This window comes from Entelurus aequoreus, linkage group LG15 (assembly GCF_033978785.1).
Source record: "Entelurus aequoreus isolate RoL-2023_Sb linkage group LG15, RoL_Eaeq_v1.1, whole genome shotgun sequence".
In the NCBI taxonomy this organism is placed as follows: Eukaryota; Metazoa; Chordata; class Actinopteri; order Syngnathiformes; family Syngnathidae; genus Entelurus; species Entelurus aequoreus.
This window is the reverse complement of record NC_084745.1, coordinates 1,501,382-1,521,215: the sequence shown is the minus strand read 5'-3', so window position 1 is coordinate 1,521,215 and position 19,834 is coordinate 1,501,382. Positions and strand designations below refer to the sequence as shown.

At 33.0% G+C, this 19,834-nt stretch overlaps 1 protein-coding gene across 4 annotated transcripts in view; it reads right to left on the bottom strand.

The window, feature by feature from the left end:
* The window catches only part of plod2 (procollagen-lysine, 2-oxoglutarate 5-dioxygenase 2), a 397,088-nt gene that overhangs the window by 7,098 nt on the left and 370,156 nt on the right, over window positions 1–19,834 (bottom strand). For all 4 annotated transcript variants that reach the window (XM_062020588.1, XM_062020587.1, XM_062020589.1 and 1 more), the window contains 2 exons: window positions 2,294–2,440; window positions 2,103–2,228 (listed from right to left, as the gene is read on the bottom strand). In XM_062020588.1, the coding sequence (XP_061876572.1) occupies window positions 2,103–2,228; window positions 2,294–2,440 (273 nt within the window). The remainder of the gene's footprint in view (window positions 1–2,102; window positions 2,229–2,293; window positions 2,441–19,834) is intronic.

Below are 19,834 nucleotides of genomic sequence, written 5' to 3'. Positions count from 1 at the left end.
AAAGGGTTGTTTCTTTCTGTTATTAATATTCTGCTTCCTACATTATATATCAATATATATCAATACAGTCTGCAAGGGATACAGTCCGTAAGCACACATGATTGTGCGTGCTGCTGCTCCACTAATAGTACTAACCTTTAACAGTTAATTTTACTAATTTTCATTCATTACTAGTTTCTATGTAACTGTTTTTATATTGTTGTACTTTCTTTTTTATTCAAGAAAATGTTTTTAATTTATTTATCTTATTTTACAATTTTTTTTAAAAAGTACCTTATCTTCACCATACCTGGTTGTCCAAATTAGGCATAATAATGTGTTAATTCCACGACTGCATATATCGGTTGATATCGGTATCGGTTGATATCGGTATCGGTAATTAAAGAGTTGGACAATATCGGAATATCGGATATCGGCAAAAAGCCATTATCGGACATCCCTAATTATTATTATTATTGGCTATTATTTCGGACTATAAGTCAGAGTTTTTTTCATAGTTTGATGCGACTTATGTGTGAAATGATTAACTCATTAGCGTAAAATATCAAATAATATCATTTATCTCATTCACGTAAGAGACTAGACGTATAAGATTTCATGGGATTTAGCGATTAGAAGTGACAGATTGTTTGGTAAACGTATAGCATGTTCTATATGTTATAGTTATTTGAATGACTCTTACCATAATATAACTTATACATGTTTTTTTCCTTCTTTATTATGCATTTTCGGCCGTTGCGACTTATACTCCGGAGCGACTTATACTCTGAAAAATACGGTACAGGTTTTGGAGCAACACATGTTGCCATCCAAGCAACGTGATCATGGACGCCCCTGCTTATTTCAGAATGGAAATAAGCTTATTCATTCAATTCTAAGTTAATGATTATTTGCCAAAAATAACGAAGTTTTCCAGTGTGAACATGACATATCTTGTCTTTGCAGTCTATTCAATTGAATATAAGTTGAAAAGGATTTGTTGTATTATCTTTTTATTTACCATTTACACAACGTGACAACTTCACTGCTTTTGGGTTTTGTAATATAATGTATGATTGCATATATATAGTGTAATATATTTGGGAGGGTTGTAATCTTTTTTTATGGCTGTTAAGTAGAGGAGACACAGACATTAGCTTGGATCTACTCTAGCTTTATTTTTTTCTGGGTGTTGTTGATAAATGGCTGTGGCTTTGCATAGTAGAGTTTTAACTTGCACTTACAGATGTTGCGACCGACTGTAGTTACTGACAGTGGTTTGCCGATGTTCCAAATGAGCTAATATTTGCAAAAAATAACAAAGTTTACGAATTGGAACGTTAAATATCTTGTCTTTGCAGTCTATTCAATTGAATATAAGTTGAAAATGATTTGTTGTATTCTCTTTTTATTTACCATTTACACAACGTGACAACTTCACTGCTTTTGGGTTGTATGAATGAATGAATATATACAGTGTAATATATTTGGGAGGGTTGTAATCTTTTTTTTATAGCCGTTAAGTAGAGGAGACAGACATTAGATTGGATCTACTTTAGCTTTATTTTTCTGGGTGTTGTTGATAAATGGCTGTGGCGCCCGACTGTAGTTACTGACAGTGTTTTTCTGAAGTTCCAAATGAGCTGATATTTGCAAAAAATAAAGTTTCTCTGTGTGAACATTAAGTATCTTGTCTTTGCAGTCTATTCAATTGAATATAAGTTGAAAAGGATTTGTTGTATTCTCTTTTTATTTACCATTTACACAACGTGACAACTTCACTGCTTTTGGGTTGTATGAAAGAATGAATATATACAGTGTAATATATTTGGGAGGGTTGTAATCTTTTTTTATAGCTGTTAAGTAGAGGAGACAGACATTAGCTTGGATCTACTTTAGCTTTATTTGTCTGGGTGTTGTTGATAAATAGCTGTGGCGACCAACTGTAGTTACTGACAGTGGTTTTCTGAAGTTCCAAATGAGCTAATATTTGTTTCTCAGTGTGAACATTAAATATCTTGTCTTTGCAGTCTATTCAATCATTGTAGTCTCTTTTTATTTAGCATTTACACAACGTGACGACTTCACTGCTTCTGGGGTTTGTATTCGACAGCTGGCTTTACCTGAAAGTCGGTGTTTTTGTTGTTGAGCGCCACGTTGATGGTGAAGGTGGAGGAGTCGTGGTGAGGTCTGAGGTACGACTGCCTCCCGGGCGTGTACTTGACCACGAAGTTCATGACGGCGTAACCCTGGCGACGGACCGCAGGACGTCAAGTCAGGTGACCCGGCGGTGTCGCGGCACGCCCGCACTCACCTTGGTGTAGTAGCCGGAGTAGACTTTGAGGGTGACGGGCGCGATGAACTCTCGGATGAAGTGGAGCCACTCCTTGTCGAAGCCTATTTGCTTCATGTGGATGTCGTCCGTGGGCACCGTCTCGTAGCCGCCAGTTATCCTCTTGTCCTGAGGGAGGAAACGTGTTGCGTTCAAGTACACGGTGTGTTGCGTTCAAGTACACGGTGTATGCAATCCTGCAAGTCACTCCTAACCGCTGCTTTGCATGTGCTAAATGTGGACGCAGAACAGTTTCAGTCTTGATAAACAACATTGCGTGTGCTAAGGTACTATATGGTAATGTGGGCGTTGGGATAATCCACATCTATTCTGCATGTACATGAAGACAGACACACTTTACTGCCACATTTTAAAGTGGCCTGCCACTTCATTTTATTTGGTTCACCACAACATTTTATTGGTGCCCGCCACTTCATTTTATTTGGTTCACCATATAATCTTATTGGTGCCCGCCACTTCATTTTATTGTGGCCTGCCAAATCATTTTATTTGGTTCACCATATAATCTTATTGGTGCCCGCCACTTCATTTTATTTGGTTCACCATATAATCTTATTGGTGCCCGCCACATCATTTTATTGGTGCCCGCCACTTCATTTTATTGGTGCCCGCCACTTCATTTTATTTGGTTCACCATATAATCTTATTGGTGCCCGCCACAACATTTTATTGGTGCCCGCCACTTCATTTTATTGGTGCCCGCCACTTCATTTTATTTGGTTCACCATATAATCTTATTGGTGCCCGCCACTTCATTTTATTTGGTTCACCATATAATGTTATTGGTGCCCGCCACTTCATTTTATTGTGGCCTGCCAAATCATTTTATTTGGTTCACCATATAATCTTATTGGTGCCCGCCACTTCATTTTATTTGGTTCACCATATAATCTTATTGGTGCCCGCCACATCATTTTATTGGTGCCCGCCACTTCATTTTATTGGTGCCCGCCACTTCATTGTATTTGGTTCACCATATAATCATATTGGTGCCCGCCACAACATTTTATTGGTGCCCGCCACTTCATTTTATTGGTGCCCGCCACTTCATTTTATTTGGTTCACCATATAATCTTATTGGTGCCCGCCACTTCATTTTATTTGGTTCACCATATAATCTTATTGGTGCCCGCCACTTCATTTTATTGTGGCCTGCCAAATCATTTTATTTGGTTCACCATATAATCTTATTGGTGCCCGCCACTTCATTTTATTTGGTTTACCATATAATCTTATTGGTGCCCGCCACGTCATTTTATTGGTGCCCGCCACTTCATTTTATTGGTGCCCGCCACTTCATTTTATTTGGTTCACCATATAATCTTATTGGTGCCCGCCACTTCATTTTATTGGTGCCCGCCACATCATTTTATTGGTGCCCGCCACTTCATTTTATTTGGTTCACCATATAATCTTATTGGTGCCCGCCACTTCATTTTATTTGGTTCACCATATAATCTTATTGGTGCCCGCCACTTCATTTTATTGTGGCCTGCCAAATCATTTTATTTGGTTCACCATATAATCTTATTGGTGCCCGCCACTTCATTTTATTTGGTTTACCATATAATCTTATTGGTGCCCGCCACGTCATTTTATTGGTGCCCGCCACTTCATTTTATTGGTGCCCGCCACTTCATTTTATTTGGTTCACCATATAATCTTATTGGTGCCCGCCACATCATTTTATTGGTGCCCGCCACTTCATTTTATTTGGTTCACCATATAATCTTATTGGTGCCCGCCACTTCATTTTATTTGGTTCACCATATAATCTTATTGGTGCCCGCCACTTCATTTTATTGTGGCCTGCCAAATCATTTTATTTGGTTCACCATATAATCTTATTGGTGCCCGCCACTTAATTTTATTGGTTTTACCATATAATCTTATTGGTGCCCGCCACATCCTTTTGTTGGTGCCCGCCACTTCATTTTATTGGTGCCCGCCACTTCATTTTATTTGGTTCAACATAAAATCTTATTGGTGCCCGCCACTTCATTTTATTTGGTTCACCATATAATCTTATTGGTGCCCGCCACTTCATTTTTTTGTGGCCTGCCAAATCATTTTATTTGGTTCACCATATAATCTTATTGGTGCCCGCCACTTCATTTTATTTGGTTTACCATATAATCTTATTGGTGCCCGCCACGTCATTTTATTGGTGCCCGCCACTTCATTTTATTGGTGCCCGCCACTTCATTTTATTTGGTTCACCATATAATCTTATTGGTGCCCGCCACATCATTTTATTGGTGCCCGCCACTTCATTTTATTTGGTTCACCATATAATCTTATTGGTGCCCGCCACTTCATTTTATTTGGTTCACCATATAATCTTATTGGTGCCCGCCACTTCATTTTATTGTGGCCTGCCAAATCATTTTATTTGGTTCACCATATAATCTTATTGGTGCCCGCCACTTCATTTTATTTGGTTTACCATATAATCTTATTGGTGCCCGCCACGTCATTTTATTGGTGCCCGCCACTTCATTTTATTGGTGCCCGCCACTTCATTTTATTTGGTTCACCATATAATCTTATTGGTGCCCGCCACTTCATTTTATTGGTGCCCGCCACATCATTTTATTGGTGCCCGCCACTTCATTTTATTTGGTTCACCATATAATCTTATTGGTGCCCGCCACTTCATTTTATTTGGTTCACCATATAATCTTATTGGTGCCCGCCACTTCATTTTATTGTGGCCTGCCAAATCATTTTATTTGGTTCACCATATAATCTTATTGGTGCCCGCCACTTCATTTTATTTGGTTTACCATATAATCTTATTGGTGCCCGCCACGTCATTTTATTGGTGCCCGCCACTTCATTTTATTGGTGCCCGCCACTTCATTTTATTTGGTTCACCATATAATCTTATTGGTGCCCGCCACATCATTTTATTGGTGCCCGCCACTTCATTTTATTTGGTTCACCATATAATCTTATTGGTGCCCGCCACTTCATTTTATTTGGTTCACCATATAATCTTATTGGTGCCCGCCACTTCATTTTATTGTGGCCTGCCAAATCATTTTATTTGGTTCACCATATAATCTTATTGGTGCCCGCCACTTAATTTTATTGGTTTTACCATATAATCTTATTGGTGCCCGCCACATCCTTTTGTTGGTGCCCGCCACTTCATTTTATTGGTGCCCGCCACTTCATTTTATTTGGTTCAACATAAAATCTTATTGGTGCCCGCCACTTCATTTTATTTGGTTCACCATATAATCTTATTGGTGCCCGCCACTTCATTTTTTTGTGGCCTGCCAAATCATTTTATTTGGTTCACCATATAATCTTATTGGTGCCCGCCACTTCATTTTATTTGGTTTACCATATAATCTTATTGGTGCCCGCCACGTCATTTTATTGGTGCCCGCCACTTCATTTTATTGGTGCCCGCCACTTCATTTTATTTGGTTCACCATATAATCTTATTGGTGCCCGCCACATCATTTTATTGGTGCCCGCCACTTCATTTTATTTGGTTCACCATATAATCTTATTGGTGCCCGCCACTTCATTTTATTTGGTTCACCATATAATCTTATTGGTGCCCGCCACTTCATTTTATTGTGGCCTGCCAAATCATTTTATTTGGTTCACCATATAATCTTATTGGTGCCCGCCACTTAATTTTATTTGTTTTACCATATAATCTTATTGGTGCCCGCCACATCCTTTTGTTGGTGCCCGCCACTTCATTTTATTGGTGCCAGCCACTTCATTTTATTTGGTTCACCATAAAATCTTATTGGTGCCCGCCACTTCATTTTATTTGGTTCACCATATAATCTTATTGGTGCCCGCCACTTCATTTTTTTGTGGCCTGCCAAATCATTTTATTTGGTTCACAATATAATCTTATTGGTGCCCGCCACTTCATTTTATTTGTTTTACCATATAATCTTATTGGTGCCCGCCACATCATTTTATTGGTGCCCGCCACTTCATTTTATTGGTGCCCGCCACTTCATTTTATTTGGTTCACCATATAATCTTATTGGTGCCCGCCACATCATTTTTTGTGGCCTGCCAAATCATTTTATTTGGTTCACCATATAATCTTATTGGTGCCCGCCACATCATTTTAGCATGGACCACAACTTTATTTTAAAGTGACCTGTCCCCTAATTTTAATGTGGTACGTCATATAATTCAAAAGTGGCCCGCCACTTCATTTTATTTGGTCTGCCATACCATTTTATTGATGCCTGCCACCTAATTGTATGGTGGCCTGCCACTTCATTTTATTTGGTTCACCATATAATCTTATTGGTGCCCGCCACATAATTTTTGTGGCCTTCCAAATCATTTTATTTGGTTCACCATATAATCTTATTGGTGCCCGCCACATCATTTTAGCATGGACCACAACTTAATTTTAAAGTGACCTGTCCCCTAATTTTAAAGTGGTACCACATATAATTCAAATGTGGCCCGCCACATCATTTTATTTGGTCTGCCATATCATTTTATTGATGCCTGCCACATAATTGTATGGTGGCCTGCCACATCATTTTATTTCGTTCGCCATATAATTTTGTTGGTGCCCGCCACAAAATTTTATTGTGGCCTGCCACATCATTTTATTTGGTTCACCGTATAATTCTAATGGTGCCCACCACTGCACTTTATTGGTGCCCACCACTTTAATTTATTGTGCACCACAACTTCATTTTAAAGTGACCTGTCCCCTAATTTTTATGTGGTACGTCATATAATTCAAATATATAATTTTATTGATGCCTGCCACATAATTTTATTGTGGCCCGTCCTGTAATTAAAATTTGGCCTGCCATTTCATTTTATTTGGTTTGCCACATCATTTTAACGTGCTCCTCCACATCATTTTATTTGGTCCACTTGTCATTTTGACTCAGGATTTGAAAGCCAGGTGTTTATGTGTAAACGTATAACAATAAAGACAACAACATATGATATATACCCAGTAACAACATATGATATATATAACCAGTAACAACATATGACTATATACCCAGTAACAACAAATGATATATACCCAGTAACAACATATGATATATATACCCAGTAACAACATATGATATATATACCCAGTAACAACATATGACTATATACCCAGTAACAACATATGATATATACCCAGTAACAACATATGATATATATACCCAGTAACAACATATGACTATATACCCAGTAACAACAAATGATATATACCCAGTAACAACATATGATATATACCCAGTAATAACATATGATATATATACCCAGTAACAACATATGATATATATACCCAGTAACAACATATGATATATACCCAGTAACAACAAATGATATACACCCAGTAACAACATATGATATATATACCCAGTAACAACATATGATATATATACCCAGTAACAACATATGACTATATACCCAGTAACAACATATGATATATACCCAGTAACAACATATGATATATATACCCAGTAACAACATATGACTATATACCCAGTAACAACAAATGATAACAACATATGATATATATACCCAGTAACAACATATGATATATACCCAGTAACAACAAATGATATACACCCAGTAACAACATATGATATATATACCCAGTAACAACATATGATATATATACCCAGTAACAACATATGACTATATACCCAGTAACAACATATGATATATACCCAGTAACAACATATGATATATATACCCAGTAACAACATATGACTATATACCCAGTAACAACAAATGATATATACCCAGTAACAACATATGATATATACCCAGTAATAACATATGATATATATACCCAGTAACAACATATGATATATATACCCATTAACAACAAATGATATATACCCAGTAACAACATATGATATATACCCAGTAATAACATATGATGTATATACCCAGTAACAACATGATATATATACCCAGTAACAACATATGATATATACCCAGTAACAACATATGATATATATACCCAGTAACAACATATGATATATACCCAGTAACAACATATGATATATACCCAGTAACAACATATGACTACATACCCAGTAACAACATATGATATATACCCAGTAATAACATATGATATATACCCAGTAACAACATGATATATACCCAGTAACAACATATGATATATACCCAGTAACAACATATGATATATACCCAGTAATAACATATGATATATACCCAGTAACAACATGATATATACCCAGTAACAACATATGATATATATACCCAGTAACAACATATGATATATACCCAGTAACAACATATGATATATATACCCAGTAACAACATATGACTACATACCCAGTAACAACATATGATATATACCCAGTAATAACATATGATATATACCCAGTAACAACATGATATATACCCAGTAACAACATATGATATATACCCAGTAACAACATATGATATATATACCCAGTAACAACATATGGTATATATACCCAGAAACAACATGTGATATATACCCAGTAACAACATGATATATATAACCAGTAACAACATATGATATATATACCCAGTAACAACATATGACTATATACCCAGTAACAACATATGATATATACCCAGTAACAACATATGATATATATACCCAGTAACAACATATGACTATATACCCAGTAACAACAAATGATATATACCCAGTAACAACATATGATATATACCCAGTAATAACATATGATATATATACCCAGTAACAACATATGATATATATACCCAGTAACAACATATGATATATACCCAGTAACAACAAATGATATACACCCAGTAACAACATATGATATATATACCCAGTAACAACATATGATATATATACCCAGTAACAACATATGACTATATACCCAGTAACAACATATGATATATACCCAGTAACAACATATGATATATATACCCAGTAACAACATATGACTATATACCCAGTAACAACAAATGATAACAACATATGATATATATACCCAGTAACAACATATGATATATACCCAGTAACAACAAATGATATACACCCAGTAACAACATATGCTATATATACCCAGTAACAACATATGATATATATACCCAGTAACAACATATGACTATATACCCAGTAACAACATATGATATATACCCAGTAACAACATATGATATATATACCCAGTAACAACATATGACTATATACCCAGTAACAACAAATGATATATACCCAGTAACAACATATGATATATACCCAGTAATAACATATGATATATATACCCAGTAACAACATATGATATATATACCCATTAACAACAAATGATATATACCCAGTAACAACATATGATATATACCCAGTAATAACATATGATGTATATACCCAGTAACAACATGATATATATACCCAGTAACAACATATGATATATACCCAGTAACAACATATGATATATATACCCAGTAACAACATATGATATATACCCAGTAACAACATATGATATATACCCAGTAACAACATATGACTACATACCCAGTAACAACATATGATATATACCCAGTAATAACATATGATATATACCCAGTAACAACATGATATATACCCAGTAACAACATATGATATATACCCAGTAACAACATATGATATATACCCAGTAATAACATATGATATATACCCAGTAACAACATGATATATACCCAGTAACAACATATGATATATATACCCAGTAACAACATATGATATATACCCAGTAACAACATATGATATATATACCCAGTAACAACATATGACTACATACCCAGTAACAACATATGATATATACCCAGTAATAACATATGATATATACCCAGTAACAACATGATATATACCCAGTAACAACATATGATATATACCCAGTAACAACATATGATATATATACCCAGTAACAACATATGGTATATATACCCAGAAACAACATGTGATATATACCCAGTAACAACATGATATATATAACCAGTAACAACATATGATATATACCCAGTAATAACATATGATATATACCCAGTAACAACATGATATATACCCAGTAACAACATGATATATATACCCAGTAACAACATATGATATATACCGAGTAACAACACATGATATATACCCAGTAACAACATAAGATATATATACCCAGTAACAACATATGATATATATACCCAGAAACAACATGTGATATATACCCAGTAACAACATGATATATATAACCAGTAACAACATATGATATATACCCAGTAATAACATATGATATATACCCAGTAACAACATGATATATACCCAGTAACAACATATGATATATACCCAGTAACAACATACGATATATACCGAGTAACAACACATGATATATACCCAGTAACAACATATGATATATATACCCAGTAACAACATATGATATATATACCCAGAAACAACATGTGATATATACCAGTAACAACATGATATATATAACCAGTAACAACATATGATATATATACCCAGTAATAACATATGATATATACCCAGAAACAACGTATGATATATACCCAGTAACAACACATGATATATACCCAGTAACAACATATGATATATATACCCAGTAACAACATATGATATATATACCCAGAAACAACATGTGATATATACCCAGTAACAACATGATATATGCAACCAGTAACAACATATGATATATATACCCAGTAACAACATATGATATATATACCCAGTAACAACATATGATATATATACCCAGAAACAACATGTGATATATACCCAGTAACAACATGATATATATAACCAGTAATAACATATGATATATATAACCAGTAACAACATATTGTATATACCCAGTAACAACATATGATATATACCCAGTAACAACATATGATATATATACCCAGAAACAACATGTGATATATACCCAGTAACAACATGATATATATAACCAGTAACAACATATGATATATATATACCCAGTAACAACATATGATATATACCGAGTAACAACACATGATATATACCCAGTAACAACATATGATATATATACCCAGTAACAACATATGATATATATACCCAGAAACAACATGTGATATATACCCAGTAACAACATGATATATATAACCAGTAACAACATATGATATATACCCAGTAATAACATATGATATATACCCAGTAACAACATGATATATACCCAGTAACAACATATGATATATACCCAGTAACAACATATGATATATACCGAGTAACAACACATGATATATACCCAGTAACAACATATGATATATATACCCAGTAACAACATATGATATATATACCCAGTAATAACATATGATATATACGCAGAAACAACGTATGATATATACCCAGTAACAACACATGATATATACCCAGTAACAACATATGATATATATACCCAGTAACAACATATGATATATATACCCAGAAACAACATGTGATATATACCCAGTAACAACATGATAAATGTAACCAGTAACAACATATGATATATATACCCAGTAACAACATATGATATATATACCCAGTAACAACATATGATATATATACCCAGGAACAACATGTGATATATACCCAGTAACAACATGATATATATAACCAGTTATAACATATGATATATATAACCAGTAACAACATATGGTATATACCCAGTAACAACATATGATATATACCCAGTAACAACATATGATATATATACCCAGAAACAACATGTGATATATACCCAGTAACAACATGATATATATAACCAGTAACAACATATGATATATATATACCCAGTAACAACATATGATATATACCGAGTAACAACACATGATATATACCCAGTAACAACATATGATATATATACCCAGTAACAACATATGATATATATACCCAGAAACAACATGTGATATATACCCAGTAACAACATGATATATATAACCAGTAACAACATATGATATATACCCAGTAATAACATATGATATATACCCAGTAACAACATGATATATACCCAGTAACAACATATGATATATACCCAGTAACAACATATGATATATATACCCAGTAACAACATATGATATATATACCCAGAAACAACATGTGATATATACCCAGTAACAACATGATATATATAACCAGTAACAACATATGATATATACCGAGTAACAACACATGATATATACCCAGTATTAACATGATATATACCCAGTAACAACATATGATATATACCCAGTAACAACATATGATATATACCCAGTAATAACATATGATATATACCCAGTAACAACATGATATATACCCAGTAACAACATATGATATATACCCAGTAACAACATATGATATATATACCCAGTAACAACATATGATATATATACCCAGAAACAACATGTGATATATACCCAGTAACAACATGATATATATAACCAGTAACAACATATGATATATATACCCAGTAACAACATATGATATATACCCAGTAATAACATATGATATATACCCAGTAACAACATGATATATACCCAGCAACAACATATGATATATACCCAGTAACAACATATGATATATATATACCCAGTAACAACATATGATATATATACCCAGAAACAACATGTGATATATACCCAGTAACAACATGATATATATAACCAGTAACAACATATGATATATACCCAGTAATAACATATGATATATACCCAGTAACAACATGATATATACCCAGTAACAACATGATATATATACCCAGTAACAACATATGATATATATACCCAGTAACAACATATGATATATACCGAGTAACAACACATGATATATACCCAGTAACAACATATGATATATATACCCAGAAACAACATGTGATATATACCCAGTAACAACATGATATATATAACCAGTAACAACATATGATATATACCCAGTAATAACATATGATATATACCCAGTAACAACATGATATATACCCAGTAACAACATATGATATATACCCAGTAACAACATATGATATATACCGAGTAACAACACATGATATATACCCAGTAACAACATATGATATATATACCCAGTAACAACATATGATATATATACCCAGAAACAACATGTGATATATACCCAGTAACAACATGATATATATAACCAGTAACAACATATGATATACATACCCAGTAACAACATATGATATATACCCAGAAACAACATATGATATATACCCAGTAACAACACATGATATATACCCAGTAACAACATATGATATATATACCCAGAAACAACATGTGATATATACCCAGTAACAACATGATATATATAACCAGTAACAACATATGATATATATACCCAGTAACAACATATGATATATATACCCAGTAACAACATATGATATATATACCCAGAAACAACATGTGATATATACCCAGTAACAACATGATATATATAACCAGTAATAACATATGATATATATAACCAGTAACAACATATGGTATATACCCAGTAACAACATATGATATATACCCAGTAACAACATATGATATATATACCCAGAAACAACATGTGATATATACCCAGTAACAACATGATATATATAACCAGTAACAACATATGATATATATATATACCCAGTAACAACATATGATATATACCGAGTAACAACACATGATATATACCCAGTAACAACATATGAGATATATACCCAGTAACAACATATGATATATATACCCAGAAACAACTTGTGATATATACCCAGTAACAACATGATATATATAACCAGTAACAACATGTGATATATACCCAGTAATAACATATGATATATACCCAGTAACAACATGATATATACCCAGTAACAACATATGATATATACCCAGTAACAACATATGATATATACCGAGTAACAACACATGATATATACCCAGTAACAACATATGATATATATACCCAGTAACAACATATGATATATATACCCAGAAACAACATGTGATATATACCCAGTAACAACATGATATATATACCCAGTAACAACATATGATATATATACCCAGAAACAACATGTGATAAATACCCAGTAACAACATGATATATATAACCAGTAACAACGTATGATATATATACCCAGTAACAACATATGATATATACCCAGAAACAACATATGATATATACCCAGTAACAACACATGATATATACCCAGTAACAACATATGATATATATACCCAGAAACAACATGTGATATATACCCAGTAACAACATGATATATATAACCAGTAATAACATATGATATATATAACCAGTAACAACATATGGTATATACCCAGTAACAACATATGATATATACCCAGTAACTACATATGATATATATACCCAGAAACAACATGTGATATATACCCAGTAACAACATGATATATATAACCAGTAACAACATATGATATATATATACCCAGTAACAACATATGATATATACCGAGTAACAACACATGATATATACCCAGTAACAACATATGATATATATACCCAGTAACAACATATGATATATATACCCAGTAACAACATATGATATATATATACCCAGTAACAACATATGATATATACCGAGTAACAACACATGATATATACCCAGTAACAACATATGATATATATACCCAGTAACAACATATGATATATATACCCAGAAACAACATGTGATATATACCCAGTAACAACATGATATATATAACCAGTAACAACATGTGATATATACCCAGTAATAACATATGATATATACCCAGTAACAACATGATATATACCCAGTAACAACATATGATATATACCCAGTAACAACATATGATATATACCGAGTAACAACACATGATATATACCCAGTAACAACATATGATATATATACCCAGTAACAACATATGATATATATACCCAGAAACAACATGTGATATATACCCAGTAACAACATGATATATATACCCAGTAACAACATATGATATATATACCCAGAAACAACATGTGATATATACCCAGTAACAACATGATATATATAACCAGTAACAACATATGATATATATACCCAGTAACAACATATGATATATACCCAGAAACAACATATGATATATACCCAGTAACAACACATGATATATACCCAGTAACAACATATGATATATATACCCAGAAACAACATGTGATATATACCCAGTAACAACATGATATATATAACCAGTAACAACATATGATATATATACCCAGTAACAACATATTATATATATACCCAGTAACAACATATGATATATATACCCAGAAACAACATGTGATATATACCCAGTAACAACATGATATATATAACCAGTAATAACATATGGTATATATAACCAGTAACAACATATGATATATATACCCAGTAACAACATATGATATATATACCCAGAAACAACATGTGATATATACCCAGTAACAACATGATATATATAACCAGTAACAACATAAGATATATACCCAGTAACAACATATGCTATATACCCAGTAACAACATATGATATATACCCAGAAACAACATATGATATATACCCAGTAACAACATGATATATATAACCAGTAACAACATATGACTATATACCCAGTAACAACATATGATATATATACCCAATAACAACATGATATATATAACCAGTAACAACATCTGACTATATACCCAGTAACAACATGATATATACCCAGTAACATGTGATATATATACCCAGAAACAACATGTGATATATACCCAGTAACAACATGATATATACCCAGTAACAACATACGATATATACCCAGTAACAACATGATATATAACCAGTAACAACATGATATATACCCAGTAACAACATATGATATATACCCAGTAACAACATATGATATATACCTGTATACCCAGTAACAACATATGATATATACCTGTATACCCAGTAACAACATATGATATATACCTGTATACCCAGTAACAACATATGATATATATACCCAGTAACAACATATGATATATACCTGTATACCCAGTAACAACATATGATATATATACCCAGTAACAACATATGATATATACCTTTATACCCAGTAACAACATATGATATATATACCCAGTAACAACATATGATATATATACCCAGTAACAACATATGGTATATATACCCAGTAACAACATGATATATATACCCAGTAACAACATATGATATATATACCCAGTAACAACATATGATATATACCTGTATACCCAGTAACAACATATGATATATATACCCAGTAACAACATATGATATATACCTTTATACCCAGTAACAACATATGATATATATACCCAGTAACAACATATGATATATATACCCAGTAACAACATATGGTATATATACCCAGTAACAACATGATATATACACCCAGTAACAACATATGATATATATACCCAGTAACAACATATGATATATATACCCAGTAACAACATATGACTATATACCCAGTAACAACATATGATATATATACCCAGTAACAGCATGTGATATATATACCCAGTAACAAGTGAAGTGAAGTGAAGTGAATTACATTTATATAGCGCTTTTTCTCAAGTGACTCAAAGCGCTTTACATTGTGAAACCCAATATCTAAGTTACATTTAAACCGGTGTGGGTGGCACTGGGAGCAGGTGGGTAAAGTGTCTTGCCCAAGGACACAACGGCAGTGACTAGGATGGCGGAAGCGGGGATCGAACCTGCAACCCTCAAGTTGCTGGCACGGCCGCTCTATCAACCGAGCTATACCGTCCCAACAACAACATATGATATATACCTGTATACCCAGTAACAACAGGTATCTTCCAAGTCAGGAGACTGGCAGACAACATGGCACCGCGCTGGTAATAATCCACATGGGTCTCATAATAAAGTTTACAAGCCTGAACTCTCCTAGTTCCTGACTTGTGTCTGCTGTCTGGTTGTGATCCCGTAGCAGCAGCGTGTCAGACTCATTTAGGGGCCACGTGGCAGTTATGGGCCGACTACAACATGAAATAATGTATAATGTGAACGTAGAACTCCTGACATGATGACACAATTACCCATGCATTTGATTATTAGATATATTTGACCTACACTGCTAAAAAGAAAATATGTAGATTTTATGGTAAAAAACAAAACAAAAAACCTTGCAGCTCGGTTACCATAATTTCACCGTAAAATGTACGGTGATTTTTACATATATATATATATATATATATATATATATATATATATATATATGTATATATATGTGTATATATATATATATATATATATATAAATATATATATATGTGTAGATATATATATATATATATATATATATATATATATATATATATATATATATATATATATATATATATATATATATATATATACACATATATATATATATATATGTGTGTGTAAATATATATGTGTATATATATATATATATATATATATATATATATATATATATATATATATATATATATATATATATATATATATATATATATATATATATATATAAATCTATATATATGTGTATATATATATATATATATATATATATATATATATATATATATATATATATATATATATATATATATATATATATATATATATATATATATATATATGTGTGTATGTATATATATATATATATATATATATATATACATATATATATATATACATATATATATATATTTTTTTATATATATATATATATATGTGTATATATATATGTGTATATATATATATATATATATATATATATATATATATATATATATATATATATATATATATATATATATATATATATATATATATATATATATATATATATATATATACACATACATACGTATATTTTTTGTATTTGTTTTAAACAGTACTATATTGTGGTATGTATCATTATCAGGATATAACATTTCATACATATGATATATATTTTGTCCATATTGCCCAGCACTACACAGATGTAATATTTGTTTAGCAATTCATCCACATATTTAGTTTTAAGGCCAATACATACATTTGTTAAAAAATTAAAAATAAATGCAGATTTTTCTGTATTTTCTTTCTGTAAAGATAAAGCATTTTTAACTCCACCACAAATATCCATTCGCTAAATGTAGTAGACACATGCAGTTTTATGCAACCTTTAACATCTACCATCGTTCTCCTTATCGTAAAAATGTTGTCCGTTCACCAAGTTTTTTGAAAAGCCGTCACTCTAGTTTTGTCGCTCCTCAACCTACCATGATTTGTATTTTTTCTGACTTATGACCAATGTTGGATACTTTTGTGAAACATGTCAACGTGTCTAATCGCAAGGTTTATATCGCATTTGGGCATGAGTTCGGATGCCTCCGAACTATGTGTTCGGAGGTTAAAGGTCGGATACAGTGTGAGGTCACATATTGACGGACGTACGTATGTAGAAATGCTAGTACCGTATTTCCTTGAATTGGCGCCGGGAATATGGTATTCGTATTCCTCGAATTACAGCCGGGTCAAACTCGTTTCGCAAAATAATTAGCGCATGCTTGGCACTTTCGCCGGGTCAAATATGAGTCATTAAATGACTCCCGCCTCCTGGTGGTAGAGGGCGCTAATGATCCTTCTTGTGACTGCTGGTACTGCAGAAGAGTGCTGCAGAAGAAGACAACCGGCAGCAAGAGTGCGCAGCCATTGTTTGCTTGGACTTTTACCATCTAAAATAAAACAATTTTCTAAACTGGACTTTCAATCTAAGCAGGAGGTAATACTTGAAAGGAAGATCTCCATCGAGACAGAGAGACTTTTAAAACTGAAGAAAGATAAGGAAGACTTCTATATTGATGCTTTTCTTCAAAAGGAGCTGGCATGGACTCATTTATATCTAAAGGTAAGACAATAATAACGTTTTTTTTTATTAAATGTGCTTTTCATGATAAGGTAAGCGCCCGAGTGAGAAGAGGTTTTAAAATAATTAGCGCATGCTTGGCCATCCCGCAGGCTTCTGGTAAGCGCTGGAGTGACAGGAGGTTTTAAATTAATTAGCGCCCCTGCGGCTATTCAAGGAAATACGGTATATTCTCTCATCCAGCCTGGTATTCCTTTTGTCTCATGCCCTCCCACTTGCTCTGATGTCTATAGAAAATGAACATGTCTGTTTATTTTTCCGCTACAAGGGCTTGTTTTGAAGAAACAAAAGCGAAGCTAGGATAAAGTATTATGTTTATATAATCGGTAAATGCGCACAACACGCACCCTCCCTAATTCTAAAGAATGTTCAAATCATAATATATTTTCATCCTTTTTGAAAGGTTGTTTGGCCGAAGTTCTTGGGCTGCTTTTGCGATGTCTACCAGACGTGACCAGAGAACTGACCAGACATTTTTCTGTGCCCATACGTCATTTCTTCCACCGAGCAATAAAAACACACACTGGGTGGTGTTAAAAACGCCCCCAAATGATTGCTTGTTTTGCTTTCTCCTGGCGACACAAACGTGTGAATGGAGACAATGTGAGTGTGTGTTGACTACAGAGCTGCAGTGTTCAGTGGAGGCAGGACTGA